This window comes from Lissotriton vulgaris, chromosome 4_1, assembly GCF_964263255.1.
Source record: "Lissotriton vulgaris chromosome 4_1, aLisVul1.2, whole genome shotgun sequence".
NCBI lineage: Eukaryota > Metazoa > Chordata > Amphibia > Caudata > Salamandridae > Lissotriton > Lissotriton vulgaris.
The window spans coordinates 612,310,452-612,329,076 of NC_141691.1; the positions used below are offsets into that span (position 1 = coordinate 612,310,452).

Here is an 18,625-nt window from a genome sequence, read left to right on the forward strand (position 1 = left end):
GGAGATGATGAGGTTGTCGACGTTTCGGTCTATATTGCTGTCGTCGAGAAGACCATCATCAGGACCATACAAATCATTGCTGGTAAAAAGACCCCCTGGATGAATACAATTTGGACCCTTTAAGTGTAGGGTAGCAAACGTAGGTGGCAGAGAATCAATCTTTGCTTACGAAAGAACAAGGTATATGTTAGTTGGCAGTCACCTCGAGTGAAACGCTTGAATGAAATTTAATTTCCAGGCAATTCTTCAAATCGTATGCAGTCGGTCAACAACGAGTTATGGAGAGTTGGCTTCTCCATAACTCGTGTTGATACTCAGGAGTGTGATAATTCCCATACGAGTCCTAACTGAGTGTACTTTATTTTCCAAGAATCAAGTCCCTTGTAGCATTCCTTGACCTCAAATACTAACTGCCCAAGCCTACAAGGGTATATTGTGTTTCCCCTGCTTGCTCAACTTTACTGGACCAAAGCAAAAAAAGAGTTATCTACTGTGGCTTCCTGCACTGCTGGTATTTTAACAGCAGACCTCCAGAGCATCTGTAGGAATGTAAGTTTAGACTATCTGGCTCAAGGGTTTTGTGATATTTTAGTTTTTTTGTTTTTTACAAATGGGTCAAACATAGATGTTAGATCTCGAACTACAACCAAATACATGCAATAAAACGTACATTTATTGGTAAAATTCAAGACATTTTAATTTGTAAAATAGTGAGTGCCGGTGCCCACTGTGCTGCTCAGGAGCCAGTGGCTAGAGCTAATAAATATCAGCTTGTGGAAAACTCAGGCTGAGTAGTCCTAAATCCACCTCGTGTTTCTTTATTCCACTGCCAGATAATCCCTACCCGTTTATCGCACTCTTGCAGGTTCCTACTTTCTCCCTGGGTGATTACTTTTCCCTCTTTCTCTTCTTCCTTTTTTTCCGTTTGTGTGTTTGCCTCTCTTGCTGAGGAAAAATAGGTGCTGGTCCCCACACCGGCAACCATCAGCTCAAATTAAGCAATGACTGCGGTTTTCCAATAAACCGAGGTAATGGAGTGAGATTTGCAGTAATGCCTTTCTAACATGTCAGTCTAACTTTTGACTTAATATTTTTCCTGTGATTGTAAGGGATTTGCCTTTTTCATGTCCTTATTTTAATTTTAGGGAGTTTATTCGTTTAAATTTGGTGACTGATTGAGAGAAGCTGATTGACATATTTGACTTTAATGTGAGTTCATGGTAGGTTTTTGGAAAGCATAAAAGTCAAATACCCAAGGTTGGATAGCATAACTTCACACACTCACAATGGGGCTACAAACATGGCAAATGGGCGGACAGGCAGACCAGTAACACCAGCATTATGACATCAGTGTTCCAGTGTTTTTTCTTTTTCTTTTCTTTTCTCTCTATTTCTTTACAAACTGGGAAATTTGTTTGGTTGACTGTAGACTACCTCATCCATTAATATTCTTCTACTGAAAAGCGCTCTGATACCCTCGTGGGTTCCGTTCGCGCTATATAAAACTCTACAAATAAATAAATAAATACATTTTAAAACCAATCCGTTTTCTTAGTAAACAGATACCTCTAGCACTGAGTCAAGCATAAGTACGCCCCAGCAGCTGCAATACACAGTAGCATAACAGTCATATATTAGCAGGAATATTTCACCGCCAGGCATGTTTTAAAAGTAATAACAAAACATAATGTATCTTACCATGTAGGCCCTCTTGACAGTTTACTTTGAAAAAAATGTCCACGGTTTTAAAAGCCTATTTCGTCATCCTAGAATAGGAACCTCCTTACAACGAATTCTCGTGAAATTGTACTAATTAGATCACATGAAGATTTTTAGAACAAATGTTATAAGAATTCAATATTTTTAATAACGTTGTTAAACATGGCCTTACGCCAATCTGTTTTTAAACAAGTTTACAAAGAGAGATGGTCTAGATCTAGAATCCTGCTGCTGCAGTGACTTTTAATTAGGTGCTTCTCTAACTTTAGAGCATTGCAATTGGCATGAACGTCTCACATAAAGCTTGCGCCTCTACACACAGGACAGTACTCTGACTTACTGGAACTACTGTGTTAACGATATCAGAAAGAAAATAAACCCTGATTAAAGGAGTGGAAGGCCAAAGCAGCCCTAGGTTTCACAGGCACCGGTGAAAAGAAGAGAGATAAGTTTGACAATTTAGCTACTCGAAGAAAGGCCATGATTTCTGTCTTAGTAACTACATGTCAAATAGAGGCCATTCCAAGGAATCACTTCGAAGGAAGCTTCCTAGAGACATTCTGCCATCATTTCAAGAGAAGGATAACAGATAAATAGGGCAAAACGTGTTTTTAACTGTAACAACGCCGTTTCGCGTGCTTTTCAATCTCATGATAGTACATAAAACTCAATCACCAGCTTCTCTTGGAAAACCGGACACGAATAATAGTCTTAAATTTAGATTTCGAACACATCACACGGTTCTGCAGTGACATCTACTGGCCCAATCATGAATGTCAGCCACTTACTGATTATTTAGGCTGGGTTTACAATTCCGATATACAAGTACATCATTACATAAGCTAACCGTTCCACGCATATTTATACTTTAGTTGTCTTTGCTCTGGACTGACAGCGCAACACCATTCATGCAGTGAGTGGATGGCTGCAGCAAATTATGGACCTGTCAAAAATTGCACCAACACGTAATCCTAAAGCGCTAGTGTAATCTGGATAATCTATACATTCCAGCATCAAATATTAAATAAACTCCGTGGGCCATGCTGCACTTCATAAACCATGCCTTGCAGTACCACGTTGGCTTCATAGTTAAAATACCATACTCTTTAATCTCATTTTCTATATACAAAAATAGTTGCTACAGATTTGTGTATGCATTATGGAATCTTATTAGTAATAGTTGAAAAGGAGGTATATCGCCAGGGCTTAAAATGACATTCAATCTGTGTGATGATGAAAAATGAATACAATTATTTATAAATAAAAATGTAATAATAGCCTTTAAATATAAAACATAAATGTATGAGTTTCTCATTATAATTATCGACCGTGACACAAAAATAGCAGTCATTTCGGCACAATGAATGCCAGGTGGTAACTATAGCTGTTGCACTATTGTTCATATGACAACTGACCTATCCACTGCCCGTTATGCCGTCTGGCGTGTAGGGCAGCAACAAAGGGCCTCCACTCCTGTTTGTCTTGGGCAAGTTTGCATGCGGCGCCTCATCCGTGGTTTACCGTCCTCAGTTCTATCTCCACAGGTCGACCTACCTTCACATAACTGGTGTTAGTAGATGCATTCCTCAACGTGCTTAAAAGTATTCAGTGGTGTTACTAAAGATGGTGCAAAGTTATTATTCTATGCTATACTTTTGGCGCCTAGCGAGATATGTAAACTGTGGGTATCTCCTGCTCCCTCAATGGAAGGAGGCTGCAATCGATGAAATATATTGCTAAATTGGATACCTCGGATCAGACAAGAAAGAGATATGATTTTGGACTCCCTTTTTCTCTTGGTGTGGTTGATGGTTGTTTTTTTTCATAAAAATGGTTCAATGATTAAGCCTTTCATCCGCCTCGGCTGGTTTTTTGTCTTCTCTGCGTAAGCGGATGGACTTGGGGATTTGTTGATGGTTATGAGGTCTCCCTGAAGGAATATTTGAGTGTCTTGGTGGGAGGCCTCAATTTGTGCTATCTCTCCATTCCTGTCTAGTATATGAGGCATGGTACCCAGGGTCGGTTAAGTTAGAAGAACGTTGGAAAGAAGGCAAATGAGGACAAAAAAAAAAGAAAAAAGTGCAGTTGTCCGGCCACTCCCACCCTCATTAGCATATGATGACTATCCCACCCCGGTCGCACAGCGGCCGAGCGCAGCGGGCGCGCCGCTGGCGCCCCAAAGGCAAGTCCGTCTGCGCCAGGTTGCGCCCCTCCGTGCCAGGTCCGGCCCAGGGGCCAGCCCCCCTGCTCTTTTCTTGACATATTCCTCGGAGACCTTGAGGAATCTTCGTAGCAAAGTCCATCTGCCCTGCCCAGCCTCCATCGACCACCTGATGCACTTGTGCATTCTTCAAACCCCCTCCAACCCTCTGGGGCCCCTGCCTAGCGCTTCTCGCTTGTATCAGCAACCTAAGTCTGAGCCTGCCAAAAATCAACAATTAAACATCTTCTACCTCAATACCAGGTCCTTAGTAAAACACCAACTAGACATCTTTCTCTTTCATCTTTCATGTCATAAACCAGATATCCTTTTCCTCACGGCAACATGGCTCAATACTGACTCATCCACGGACATCTTAGCAGCTCTCCCAGACAATTATTACATCTTGCATGTCGAGCGAGATTCTGGGAAAGTAGGTGGTGGAGTAGCAGCCATCATCGACAAAAGCCATGTATTCTCCAAGCTGACGTCTCTCAATCTTCCTGCAGCCGACAACCTGGTCATTAAACTCGACTCTAGGTCGGGACCACTAATATGTGTGTTAATATATAGACCTCCCCAGAGCATGCCCCTCTTCCCTCTTTCCCTGTGCGACCAACTGGCCACCATGGTCACCGATTATACTAAAATCTTATTAATCGGTGACTTCAATTATTGGTTCAACTGTGACCTCGGTGGCCCTCTGGCCAGTGAACTAACGGAGGTCCTTACAGGTCTCAACTTTAGTTATCACATCACCACCACAACCCACATTAAAGGTCATATACTTGATCAGATTTGGAGCACCAGCCTCATCATCCCCACCCCCCCGACATCTCCCCCTGCATATGGTCTGACCATTCTCTGTTCAAATTCAGCATTTCTATTCCTGAGTCTAAACAAAACGCAAATACCAAGGAGGGTCTCATTAGGAAATGGAGCTCCCTGGATACTCCAGCCTTCTTGGAAAATTTAGAGAGTTCCATTCCAGCCTACAATACAGACCTCGACCAGGCCGAGGTCGAGATCTTTAACTGGCTCCTAGAAGCAAGCGACATACATGCCCCATTAAAGAAACTTAAAACCATCCGCCAATCTGAAGCGCATAAATGGTTTTCCCCTGACCTCAGGGCAAAAAAACTAATTGTCCGTCAAAAGGAATGGATATGGAGGAGAGCCTACGACCCATTTGAAAAGACCCTCTACTCGGCCGCTCGAGCAGATTACATGAAGGCCATGACCCAAGCCAAAGCTGCCTTCTTTTCCAGTATATTCGAACAATCGGATAACAAATCAAAGGACATCTTTGTTATTGCTAATAAACTCTCTAACCCGGAAAGAGTCCTGCCTAAACCTGTGATTACTCAGGACTTCTGCAACACACTTAACCAATACTTTCTGGATAAAATTGCGACCATTCAATCCAGTATCCTCGTCACTACTTTCCCTTCCCCTGTGCCAGTGCATGTCACCAGCACCCACTCCCTAGACCACTTTCCCATCCTAGACGCACCTTCCTTACATGCTCTTCTTAATAGTTCAAAGTGTGGATTCCCTCGAGACTGTTGCCCCCTCACATCTTAAAAAATATATTTGCTGCTCTTTCCCCTCCGATTTTAAGATTTCTTAATGCATCTCTTACTCAAGGCATGGTTCCCAAATCTTTTAAGGAGGCAGTCGTTGTGCCCCTCTTAAAAAAACCAGGAGCGGAACCTTCCACCTTATCCAACTATAGGCCAATTTCCCTCCTTCCTTACTTAGCCAAGTTATTGGAGGCCCACGTGGCGTCACATCTCTCCAGTTTCATTGAGCAATCCGATTTTCGGAACCCCTTCCAAGCTGGGTTTCGACCGGCTCACTCCACTGAGTCAGTTATCACGGCGGTCCTGGACTCTCTGCGTCATAATGCGGAGTTGGGAGTCCCCCAGGCCCTGGTCTTATTAGATCTGTTGGCAGCGTTTGACACGGTCGACCATGACATCCTTCTCGACCGTGTCAAACAAGCCGGCATCTGTGGCTCAGCCCACGACTAGCTCAGGTCCTTCCTTAGTGACCGCACTCAATCGGTCTGTCTGGCCCCTTTCTCGGCTCCCAAACTCCGCACCACTGGCGGGGTCCCCCAAGATTCCTCGTTGTCCGCCATTTTGTTTAATATTCACATGCTCCCTTTGATTCAGTCTCTCAAAACCTTTAAAGTCGTCACTTTCAATTATGCAGACGACCTCCAACTCACTTTCACGATTGACAATTCCCCAGAATTTATCCATGATTTCCAGAACACCATGCTCTACATCCGTCATTGGATGGATTGTAATCAATTAAAGCTAAACCCCGACAAGACTGAATTGGTCCTCTTTGGCAAAAGCCAATTATTCTGGGGCCCGCACTACTGGCCACCTGAAATCAGCCCCCCTACACCTTCCAGCTCGGTCAAAAGCCTGGGGGTGTTCATTGACAAAGATCTGTCACTAAAGACCCAAGTGAACTCGGTTGTGTCCGCATGCTTCTTCCAGCTCCGCAAGATAAAAAAGATAAGTCGAATGCTCACCCAGCCAGCTTTGACCCAAGTGGTGATAGCCCTAGTACTGTCACACCTGGACTACGCCAACGCCTTCTATTTGGGCCTTTCTGTTGCCCTTAATAAACGCCTGCAGATGGCCCAGATTCAGGCAGCCAGACTTATCCACCAACTGCCGTGCTGGCAGTCAGCTAGACCCCTACTGAGGCAACTCCACTGGCTCCCTATCACTCAACGTATCACATTTAAAACGGCCTGCATTACCTTCAAATCTCTATATGCTTGCAGACCTAAGTTCATTCATAACCTTCTGCTCAGATACACCCCCTCCCGCAGCCTACGCTCTGCCACTCAAAATCTCCTCATTGTCCCCCACTCATTGTCCCCCACTATAAGTTCCAACGCAAGGGAGGGCGGAGGTTTGCCACCCTTGCTTCCAAACTATGGAACTCCCTTCCCTTAGAAATCCGCTCCTGTTCCAATCTCTTGCCGTTCAGGAAACATCTTAAAACCTGGCTGTTTGTCCAGGCTCTTGCTTAACCTTCCTTCGAGCCTCGCGAGCCTGCAGCCTCAGAGCATCGGTCGGTCAGCACCATGAAACCTCTGGGTGTACGAGCGCTATATAAAATCTTGTTAACATAACATAACATAACATAAAATCAGATCATAGGTGACTGGATACTGTCGCCCAAGAGGATTCCTAGCAGTAAGTCTGTGACTTCATTTGGATTTGAATCTCAGTTCAGTTACCAAAAGGAAATATTTTAAGTAAAACGTTTACATTTTAGCTGTTCACATCCCTTTTCTCATAGGGAAAAAAACGTACTTAGGTTATACAGTGATCTTTTGGCAAGATGCTTTTGGATAGTTTGTTTACTTGCGTTTTTCATTTTTCCATCGAACCTAATTCACAAGGACTGATACTACATTTACTTTCCGGCTTATTCTCCAGTCTAGGGGTTGAGGGTTCTGTTTTACTGGTAACCCCAAATGATGCCTTTAAGTTTTAAAATCGTTTTGTTACATTAAAACATTTAGTTAGGCAAGCATGGTATTCATCCAAATCCTGAATGTAGGCACTTACCAGTTCCAACTCGTTAAACTATTTATTTTAGAGCGCTAAGAAGGCCCAATATCACCTGATTGCTTAGCACACAGCACTGTACAGAAACACACACACTAACATTATCACTCTGAACCTAGGACATTAACATTACTCCTACTCAATCCTCAAAAGACAGAACTTTCCCCCCCATCACCTCAAGCAACAAAAATAAAATAGGCAAAGCCCTACCAAATGACATCTTCTCTAAAATGTCTCGTCCATCACCTCATTATTCATAAAATCCTTGGGATTCACTATTGACAGCACCCTGACTCTAAATCACACATCAACAGACTCTATTTGGTCTTAGGGAGATGAGTGTGCATGTACTGCATGCTTAAATGTTGTATGGTGTCATTGTGAGAGTTCAGACATGTGGAGGTAGGGCCTCATGGCCAAGTAGTTGGCAAGACGTTCATGTCTTGGTTCGCTGTGGAGTGGTAGTCACAAACTAATTGTTGTCTCGTTTCTTTTTTTGACATGAGATGTGGGGGAGCCTCATGTTCTAACCGGTCACAGAGTTTCAAGACCGCTAACGGAGTGTAGAGTATCCCGTCAGTCCGCACTCCCTGTATCTCTGTGTTGGTGACCAGAATGCTAAAAGTAAATGATGTATTATAATGTTGGTACATGGCCTAGAGTGGATGCTAGTAGAGAGTTGCAATTGAAGCGAGGTTGGAACCCTGACAGGACCTACTGGCCTTTTCCTGTAACTTAAGGGCCAAATATTGAAATATTTAAGTTACCTCCTACCTGAGTGTCTCCAGACTCGTGAATGAAAAATCTGCCCTCCTGCTTCAACACTGGACCAACTAAAAAATTCCATCCTTCACACCCTGAAGAGGATAAAAAGTGTCCCAACGTCGATCACCTGAGAAAGGTGGCCCACAAATAATCAGGTCTTGCATGGGCTATGGCAATGCTATTCTTCCTGGAGTTACCCTATCTTCTCTTGCCCTCATCGAGGCGATCCTCCCTGCCATGACTGAGCTGATCCCACACACAGAGGTCCCAGGATCAAGAACTACCTCTTCCTACAAACACTAACCTTGGAGAAGTCCTTAGCTCAAAAACAATTATTCTTTGGCACCAATCCTATGTTTTGGAGCTCTCTTCCTCCCTAACCCAGAACTCAATTAGATCCTTTAACCTTCAGAATGTTTCTAAAAAAATCCATCTGATCCGGCTCTCCTGAAATAATCCTCAAACTCTTTACCTAGTGCTTCTAGTTTGCCTAATGCTTTTAGCTTCTTCTCTCTACCTATTGTATTCCCGTAGTCCACACTTTAAAACTTATTTGTTGCAGATGCGCAATCGAAAATTATAAATAAGCAACTAAATAAATGTTATCAACATACCAATGGCCCATCGTTATCATGCAATAACCAATTCTTTAGCTGGCATATTGGCTTTGTCTCTTAGTGTAGCTACAGAAGAGAAGTACATAATTAATTTAAATACAAGTATGTTGTCACTAACTTTGAGTTGACCAATTTTCTTGAATCTGTAAACTTCGTCTTCCCAGAGTTTCATATTTTTTCCAAGTATCTTTTGGCATTTTCTGAAAAGAAAATGTATGGTAAAACAGTCAGTAGTAGCAAAAACAAGCAGTTCCAAAATACATGCATTGCAGTTTGTATGTCGAAGGCGTGAATTGCAAATGTTTAGCAATATAAGAGAGATATTACGAACATTCAAAGGCTGATTCAGATTTTGGTTGATGAGTTGCTCCGTCACAACCGAGTTGAATAACTCATCCCCTAATTACAAGTGTCAAAGGACATAATGCAGTTGTAATTAGGCGGATGTTTGTGATGCAGTACATCGTTCGCCAAGATATAAATCAGGAACTTAGATACAAAGAGATTTTTGGTTATATAAATAAAAAAATGTAAAAACTTCACATTTTATATACATCATGATTTCCATAACCACAAGCATTGAACGGAATTATTTTTGTCAACTTGAAAATGGCAATAAACCTGCACAACTGAACGCCGGCACACCCAAACAGTTTCATTTTTGTTATGCTAAGGTGTGTGTTGTGTAACACTAACGTTTTCCACTTAAGCGGCCTCATGGCACTGAGAGATAGTAATTACCAAAACAGAAAGATAACTTAAGAATAAGCACCAGGGGCCACATTACACATAAAGCGCATTTTCATTGTTTGCGCCGGGCGCACCTTCAAAAAGGTGCGGCAGGTGCAAACAGTGAAAATGCGCCTTATTATGATGAATGTGTTGCCCCCAGGGTAGCTGCGAACTTGCGCTGCTCTCGCAACAGCGCATCCAGGGGAAAAACGGAGCGGCAACCCGCCTGCACTTTTGAAGGGGATTAGAGATCCCCTTGCAGGCGGGTGCGGTCAGTGACTGCACCCGTCTGTAGGGGAATGTCTGGGGGGTCCATGGGACGCCCTTTCCCCCCCAGCAGGGCTGCCATCAGGAGGTGCACTGGTCGTGCGCCTTCTGAGAACTTCTTTTCCTCCGCGCCAACATCTGTAATACGGCACGGGCGCAGAGGCAAAGGGGTCCCTCATTTGCATGGGGCATGCCCAGTGCAAATGAGTGAACGCCTTTTGAAGATAGCGCTGGCGCTTCATGTGCGCCAGAGGTATAGGTATTACAGCAGGGGCTGCACAAGCGTCTGCCACCCCTTCTGTAATACCAAAGTGCCCCAGGTGTGCGCACAGCGGGCGCCAAAGGCCATTGCCCCCAGGGCACTTTATGTAACACAGCCCCAGTTGACCTACGGTGATAAAAGAGAGATTGCTTACAATGCTCATGGTCATTGGGTAATTTAATGTTAAGGGGAGTGTGTTTCATAATTGTGATGCCCTCTACTGAGAATCCATGAGCCTATGATCAATTGTTCTCAACTATGGCAAAGACGTTTCTTCCTTTGATCAAATATAAAGGTGTAAGTAAGTACAAAAGTAGAGTTTTAGCCAAAGACCTGGGATTTTTGTGATTTATTGATCTACATACTGTAGAAAGTTATTTAACCTGAATTGTGCACTAACCAGGAGACTGTGCAGTGACCAGTGGGCCAGGGACACCTTATCACAACGTAGGTGGATCAATGCAAAACCTCCTGCATTTTGCACGGACTTCAAGTTTTGCGTTAAGCATTATGGGATGTTTAGAAATGCACAGTTAGCAAAATATAACCTTGACAGCATTAAGTTGTATACTGCCTACATCCAGGGCTGTCTGAAAATCTTAAATGCATATCTAGGTATCTGACTTTAGACGATGAGGTGATAGCTTCTAGAAATTGAGTTAATTAAATAATTATATTATTATGTATGTACTATGATTCCTTTCTAAGTATTTAGAATAGAGGGCAAACTTTTCGTCAAAAACATAAGAACTGATTCACAAAAGTATTTATGAGTAGGAGAAGTAGTACTACATGCGTACTCTTATACTTTTACATGATTTTATTAATTAGTCCCAACACGTCTAACACCCTGTTGGTAAAAGTGCAATAAGCGACAGTCCTTTTTATTTGTACTGACTGTTTTTTAATATATTGTAACCAAATAGGGGGGGGGGGGGGGGACTGAGAGCTGGGTTATGAGGTCCTGCACACAGGCCCCCAAATGAGACTAGTGTTTAAAGAGGGTATGCAGTTCCTATGTGAAAGTTTTTTTGTTGAGGAGATAGGGGTGAAGGGGAAATTCCGGTCTTTCTTTGTGTTGCCCTCACACACCCCGAGAGGTGTCATGCTTCATCATAGGGCAGGTGCCCCTCATCAGGCGGGCACTGCAATGCCGGACGGGCTCCCGTAACCGGGGCTCTTTGCCGGGGATCTTTTGAAGATAAAGCTGTTAGGTGCATGCAGGTGTGGGGGCTGGGTAGTGCACAGTGAGATAAGATAAAAAAGGTATAGGGCAGTCCTCTACAGTTAATTTTAATGAAAAGGTAGCTCTAGTCTAGGTAAAAACAAAAGTGGGCCCCTGTGGGGATTATAATGTTCCTAAGGGGCAGTCTAAGTGTATACTGTTGACATGTGTCGTGCCTATGCTTGCCCCTAACGGGTCAATTGGCACTTCTTCAGGACCGTGGTTAAGTGAAGAGAATTGATGCACTACCGCCTGGTATTCAATAAATAGCTGTGAATTGCCAGGGGCGGTTGAAACCCTAGTTGACATTCACTGGGGAATAGGTAGACCTGCACGAGGGGAACAAAAAGAGGGGGCGGGGGAGGGAAAAAAACACATGAATCAACACACTTACAGAGGGAAACACATAAACAGAATATACATATATACAGTCCAAAATGACAAACATCAAGACACGTTACAAAGGTTTATGGATGGACAGACAGAGGGATGGATAGTTGGTTGGAAAGATCAATACAGGTTTTATTTGGAACGTCTGCAGGGAAAGTAACATTTAGGCTGCAGAAACAACGAGGTATCAAGACCTGTTCAAGTCATTGTCTTTTCTAGTGTGACAGGTGCTGTGAATGCTTCTGTCTACAAGATTATCCAGGAGTTGAAATTTAAAATATCTGTAGAACAGTAAGCACAAGTAAGCACTGGGATGTGCAAAGGGAAGGGTATCCCAGAGTCAGTGGAACTAGATAGTTACTACTCAACGGAGAGTCTCCTTCATGTCCGCAAAAGTGAGCAAGTCATGCGGACTACCAAGTGAGGGGTGGCAAATATGAGCAGGCCCTAAAGATTACTACGCAATGAGTAGCTTATTAAGTAGTCACTGAGGAGTGCTGTTTGATTGGGCACACATCTGGACATGTACAACACCTCCATTCAAATCAAAATCAAATCAAATTAACTTTATTCGGATTTCAATATGAAAGCCACAAAAGTACAAATTTATACTGTAAAAAACACTGATTAAAAAAAGACGTTTAAAAAGTTCATGATATATATTAAAAATTTAGATCTCTGTATACTGTACAATGCATTTACTAGAGACTATGTTAAGACGGGTTTTCAGAATGCTCATAAGTTCGTGCGGTGTTTAAGGCACACTCTAAGGTAGTGTGCCACGGATCTTGAGACTAGTGGATTGTCCAAGAACTGTAATGCCGGGAATGCTGGGCGACATCTTCTGACCTTCATTGCTTTTAGGATTGGTAATATCCATCTTTTTCGGAATGGAGTGTAAAAGGTACAGAAGAAGAGAACATGGATTGTGGACTGGGAAGAATTAGAGTCACAGGGGCACGCTGTTGTAATATATGTCCAGTTGTTTTGGGTGGGGAATGAAACCATGATGTGGAAAAGATTGAACCTGAAACGGGTTAACAGTAACTTTTCAAAATGTGTCCGGTCTTCCTGTAAGTATGGTTGTATGGATGGAACAGTTTGTATCATGAGGCTATGTTGTACTGACAATTTACCTATTTCTGTCATCAGTCTTAGTTGGTTTAAGTGGGACAGACATATCTTTTTTAGTTCCTTTTTTGCTATGTCTGTGACTGACTGTGGGTCGTTAAAAAACCTCAGTAGGCCAATATCTGTGAGGAAGGTTTTTACGTAATGAAGCCACTTAATCTTTTCCATGTGTTCTGGGTTCATGCAGTCCTCAATAATTGCTCTTGTGAGTGTGCATTCTTCCGTTGCCCATGTTCTGCGCCATAGCATTATGGGTTGGATCTTGATAAGATCTGAGATATATTCTAGTCCAAGTTCTAAATGGCATCCAAAGGTGGTCGTACTCTTAGGGACTGCTAGTAAAAATTTGAGGAAGGTGTTTTCGATCTTTTGGATTTGTTCAGCATTTGCCGTTCCCCAAACTCCTGCTCCAAAGATAGCCGTGGTAATGCACTTTGCATTATAAATCTTTAACATCTCTGCCAGGGGTTTTTTCCCTAGGCGGAGAGAAAAGGCTTTTAGAGCGCCGACTGTTCGTATGAGCGATAACTTGCGGGAGTTAATTGCGTCTTTCCATTTGAACTCCTCGTCGATGGTGATTCCAAGATATGGGTAGGTTTTTGTTGTTTCGAGTGGTGAGTTGTCTACTAAGATTGTTTTCGTCCTTTTCCCTTTACTGCCGACATGCATCACAAAAGTTTTCTTTATATTAACTTTCAGATTGAGATTGGTCATGAAGGTACAGTAATTGTTTACAGCTTTTTGTAACTGTATTGGAGTTCGGGCAAGAATCACCGCATCGTCGGCGTATAGCAATGCTGGGATTGGTCGCCGTCCTGCTGTTGGAAAGTCTTTTGTACCCTGCAGCATTGCTGCCTCTAGTCCGTTTGTATACAGCGTGAATAAGAAGGGGGCCAGTACACACCCCTGCCTGACCCCCTTCCGTATTGGGCAGCTGTCTGTAAGTTGTCCTTCCAGCCCGTATCTTACCTTGCCTGTGGCATCAGAGTATAACTCACGTAAAAAATCTACAATTGCAGGGTCAATCCCCATATCCAGCATAATTAGCCATAGTTTTGTATGTACCACACAGTCAAACGCTGCCGTAAGGTCAACGTAGACCAGGTGGAGACTAGTTTTTTTGACAGTTGTGTATTTTGTGGCCAGTAGGGTTAGGTTCAGAACTTGGTCCACGGTGCTCAGGCCAGCCCTGAACCCGTACTGAATGTCTGAAAGGACCCCGTGTTCCTTGGACCACTCCTGTAGACGATCGAGAAGGATCCTTCCTGCCATCTTACCCACAGAGTCCAGAAGTGAGATGGGTCGGTAGCAAGAAGGACTGTCTCTATTACCTTTCTTGAAGATGGGAATCAAGATTGATGTTGACCATGATTTAGGGAGATTGCTTTCCTTAGCTGCGTTCAGTACTTTTGTTAAGAGTGGGGACCAGAGGTCGGGGAGAAATTTATAGAGGTCCATTGGAACGGAGTCTGGACCTGGCGCTTTACCGTTTTTTGCCGAGGTAATGGCTTTCTGTATCTCGTTGATGGTAAAGTGTATATCTAACGGGTACTTCACCGCTGGGAGCACAGGTCCAGTGGATGGGACTCCGGTTTTTGCCTCTCCAAAGACTCCTGAACAATACATCACCCAGTCCTCCGCATTAATTGCGACGTCTAAGGATGGTCCCTCCTTATTCCCGGATAGGAAAGGAGTCTTGACTATTCTCCAGAATGCTATATTGTCTTTTTGCAAACTACTGTCTAAAAGCTGAGTCCAGAGATTAAGTTGTATCTCTTTTTTCCGTTCTTTAAGTGCTTGCGCATAACTTTTCCGTAGTTTGGCTATCTCTTCCCTGTTTCGTTCTTTCTTTGCTAGGGCTTTCTTTAGGGTAGAGTAGGCTTTTGTACACTTGGTGTTAAACCATCCTTTTCTTTGTGTGTTATTTTGTTTTCTAGGCTTGGTTAATTAATTTCCTATGGTTTTCACTATTCTGTCATAGTCGTTCAGGATTTCGTCAGCACCTGCTGAAGGATTTAGACAGTTTTCAATAAGTGGCCTGCATTTGTCCACTATTCTTTTTGTAGTTACTTCTTGATCTAGGGTACCCCATTTTAGGGTGAAGCCATTCAGCCTGTTTAGCATGAGATTATCTTGTTGTAATAGAGTAAGGTTGTCTTTTACTCGATTCTTGTGGTGATCAGGTTCAAGGTATGTTAATTTGAGGGGATAGTGGTCACTAAGTACGTTGTTAATCACTTCAAACTGCTTTATACAATCTGCATTGATGGTAGAAACCAGGATATAGTCAATTAATGTTTGGGCCCCTCTTCCGTGAAAGGTTGACGTGAATGGGGTTGTTGGTGACATTATCATATTTGCAAACCCTAAGTCTAACTCGAACATAGTGGCTTGGATATTGGTTCCTTCTTCCGTATGTACAAAATGAGTTAGAGGATTATCATGTTCATCAGTGATCCCACAGGTGGGTGCGTTACTTTGGCCGCAGATGTGTAAATTAAAGTCTCCTCCCCAGATTATTGAGTGTGTGATTTTTGCGAATTTGATTTTTTGCATGTTTATTGCTTCAGTGATTTCACTTAGTGTTTTGGTTAGGTCCTCTGAGCTCATGTTATTGTAGAAATTTATTATTGTATAGGAAATATAGATAGATACTTTGATATTGATTATTTGATAGTTCTGATGAAGAGCTATAGGTGTTATATCCTGACAGGGCCAAAGATTCGAGACGTATGTTATTAGGCCTCCTTTGCTTCTCCCTGATTGTGATTTTGTAGCTTTCGAGAAATATGTTCTGTATCCCGCTAGGTGGACTGGGTCATTCAGCCATGTCTCCTGTAGACATATTAAATCATTTGTATGGGCCAAGTCCAAGAAGGCTTTTTCTTGGTGCTTTGTTGCAAGACCCGCCACGTTCCAGAACAACAGGTTCCGCTCAACTTTGTTTATGTTGTCTATGAGATGATTCTTGGGGGGGACGGATTTTTCATGTGCCATTAAGTTTGGATCAACAACTATCTGATTTGTTTCAGGCAAACGCTTTTTTAAAGGAGATGATGACAGTTTCTGCGAACCCGGGACCAAATTACCATATTGTTGTCTGATTTCAGTCTGACGGGCTCCGTTTGGTTTTCCCTGTTTTAAGGTGACGTCTTTTGTTCTTGGCTGTGTTAAACACTGAGATTTTCCTGTGGTATTTATTTTAGAAGCAGTAGGTGGCGAGAATGGTAGCATGGTGATTTTATGCGGAAGACTTGGAGAATGGGGCTGAGATGGTAGTCAGTCGACCATATCTAGACAGCTGAAGTGGTTAAATGTCGGAATTCCCGACCATGGTTCGTTATACGTTTGATGATGTGGTCTTCTGCCAGAATTCCAGTCACCTCGGTCGCTGAGTTCGTATCCCCAGTCCCCCTGCGGATGGAACCTCTGGCTATATCCTTGTCCCCTATTTCCCTGGTGCCAGTTTCTTAGTCCTTGCTCGGGTTGGCTCCAGGACCAATTTGATGGCCAAGTGGGGTCCTCGGAGCGATGGGATTGTCGGGGATAGAAAAAGGATAGGCGTTTGACACTTATTCCTTCGTTGTGTTCTGGAGTATCCCAGGAACAAGTGTAATCGACTGCCCGTGGATATTCGAAGTTTACGATTATGCAGTCTCCTGGGATTGTTTTTGGCTGGTGGCCAATCCACGAAACCCTTCTTACCGTGGTTATTCTGGAAATGTTGTTAGGGTGGTTGGGCCTGTTGATATTTAACCAGTATCGTACTTTGTTTAGTAGGGACCAGGTAGGTTCGTCTGAGTCTCTGCCTAATTCGGGGACACCCGTTAGTATGGCTACAAAAGGAGTTGCCTCTGGAGGGAGATTTACTACCTTTCTCCATCTCTTATTAGGTTGTCCTGTTTTGCTGTTGTGGGTCTGCGTTTGTTCAGGTCTAGGAGTATTTGCAGTTGGTGGATTGGAAGGTTTTTTTATCTGTGCAGCATTTGCTGAATTGGAATCTGCGATTGGCTGGTTTTGAGTACCTGAATTGAGTATTGGTTTATTTTGATCAGTCTTTGTTTTTACGGAGTTGGTTTGATTAGTAGATTTGTTTTCTGGTTCTTTCACTGTTTTCATTGTGGTTTTTGTGGTGGTGGTGTTGACTGGTTTGTTGGCTGTTTGTTTTGAAGGGTTAATTGCATTTCTTTTTCCTGAGTCAATGGCAGCGCCTAGAGGAACAGGAAGATCGTTTTTCCTTGAGTTGGTGGTTGTTTTTGCAGAGGCTATTAATATGGCCACTTGTTTTTCTATTACTTCAAGGCTTTTTTGTAAAGGTTGTAGTTGGTGTTTTATTATTTCCGAGATTTTGTTTAACAGAGATGTGTCTACTTTAGAGTGATTTGTGCCTTTTTCTGCACGAGGAATTGGTTTATCTTGACGGTTCTTATTGGAGCTAGATCTGTTTGCGTGGTCTTCGACTATGAGGACATCGGATAAGATATTCTTAGAGGAATCTGTGATAACGATGTTCTCTTGAATTTGTTGATTAGCATTCCGAACAATATCTGAGTTAGTGGCACTTATGTGATCTGGACTGTTAGATCGTAATTGTAAGGGGTTCTGTTTTGGGATTGCTCCTTCCCTTATGCCTCTTAGTTCTGGCTGCGTTGAGTCATTGTTTGTTGGTTGTAGGCTTGCAAAGATATCGGGGGTCAGTTCGAGATCCTGTGATGATTGTGAGTTTGACAGTTGTGACAGTTGTGTGGTTACTGATAGGTCGACAGTGTTAGGTAAGGCGTGTATTTCGACATTTGTATCTATGGTTGATTTATTTAGGGGTATCGCATTTGGAGTTTGAGCCTGTGCCAGGATACCCATCGATGAGCGCTGTGCTTGGTCTAGCTCATATGAGACGCGGCGGTCAATCAACAGTACTGTTTGATCTATGGTTTCATTTACTTTATGTAAGAATTGTTCAATTGGACCGACAGTAGTTGCTATGTTTTTTTTCATGGTTTTGCTTCTGGAGCCTCTCGTGGTCATTGTATGTTTGTTGACCAGGTATGGTACAGAGGGTGGAACCTGGGTTAATATTGATTCGATAGGAGGAGTGCTTATACTTTTGTTTTCTTTTCTTATTGAGGAGCCTTTCCTCTGTGTTTTACCTTTGCTTAGTTGTTAGGGGGGTGCGCCCGGCCCGGTCTCCTCCGGTCTGTGACGGGCTTAGACGGGCCCACCCTTGGCCCAGGCTTCGCCCAGCGTCCCGCTCGCGTCCCGCGAGTGGGGGTGGTGACGCCCTTTATGCGCCTCCTAGCGCGTCGTGAAGGGGGTGTGGCTGGAGACCTCGAGGGCTGCCGGGAGTTGTAGGCTGCCCCTCGCCTCGCTCCACTCGGCGGCCCCGCTGTCAGATGGGAACAAACAGCAGGACGGCGGAAGGGAGGCGGTGGGGGGTCTCTACAGCGCGGGAATCCGAAGTGATGGCAGAGCCTTCCTCGCTCTACTGGAATGCAGGTCAGGCCAAGAATACTGCTGGGCTAATGTGGCATCAACAGCGTGTGTCAATTTCCTTGTGGAGATGACGCCCTTTATGCGCCTCCTAGCGCGTCGTCAAGGGGGTGTGGCTGGAGACCTCGAGGGCTGCCGGGAGTTGTAGGCAGCCCCTCGCCTCGCTCCACTCGGCGGCCCCGCTGTCAGGTGGGAACAAACAGCAGGACGGCGGAAGGGAGGCGGTGG

At 43.6% G+C, this 18,625-nt stretch overlaps 1 protein-coding gene across 1 annotated transcript in view; it reads right to left on the bottom strand.

Annotated features, from left to right (window-relative positions):
* The window catches only part of VPS41 (VPS41 subunit of HOPS complex), an 876,961-nt gene that overhangs the window by 242,482 nt on the left and 615,854 nt on the right, over positions 1-18,625 (bottom strand). The window contains exon 16 of the mRNA XM_086964855.1: positions 9,022-9,103. Within this exon, the coding sequence (XP_086820981.1) occupies positions 9,022-9,103 (82 nt within the window). The remainder of the gene's footprint in view (positions 1-9,021; positions 9,104-18,625) is intronic.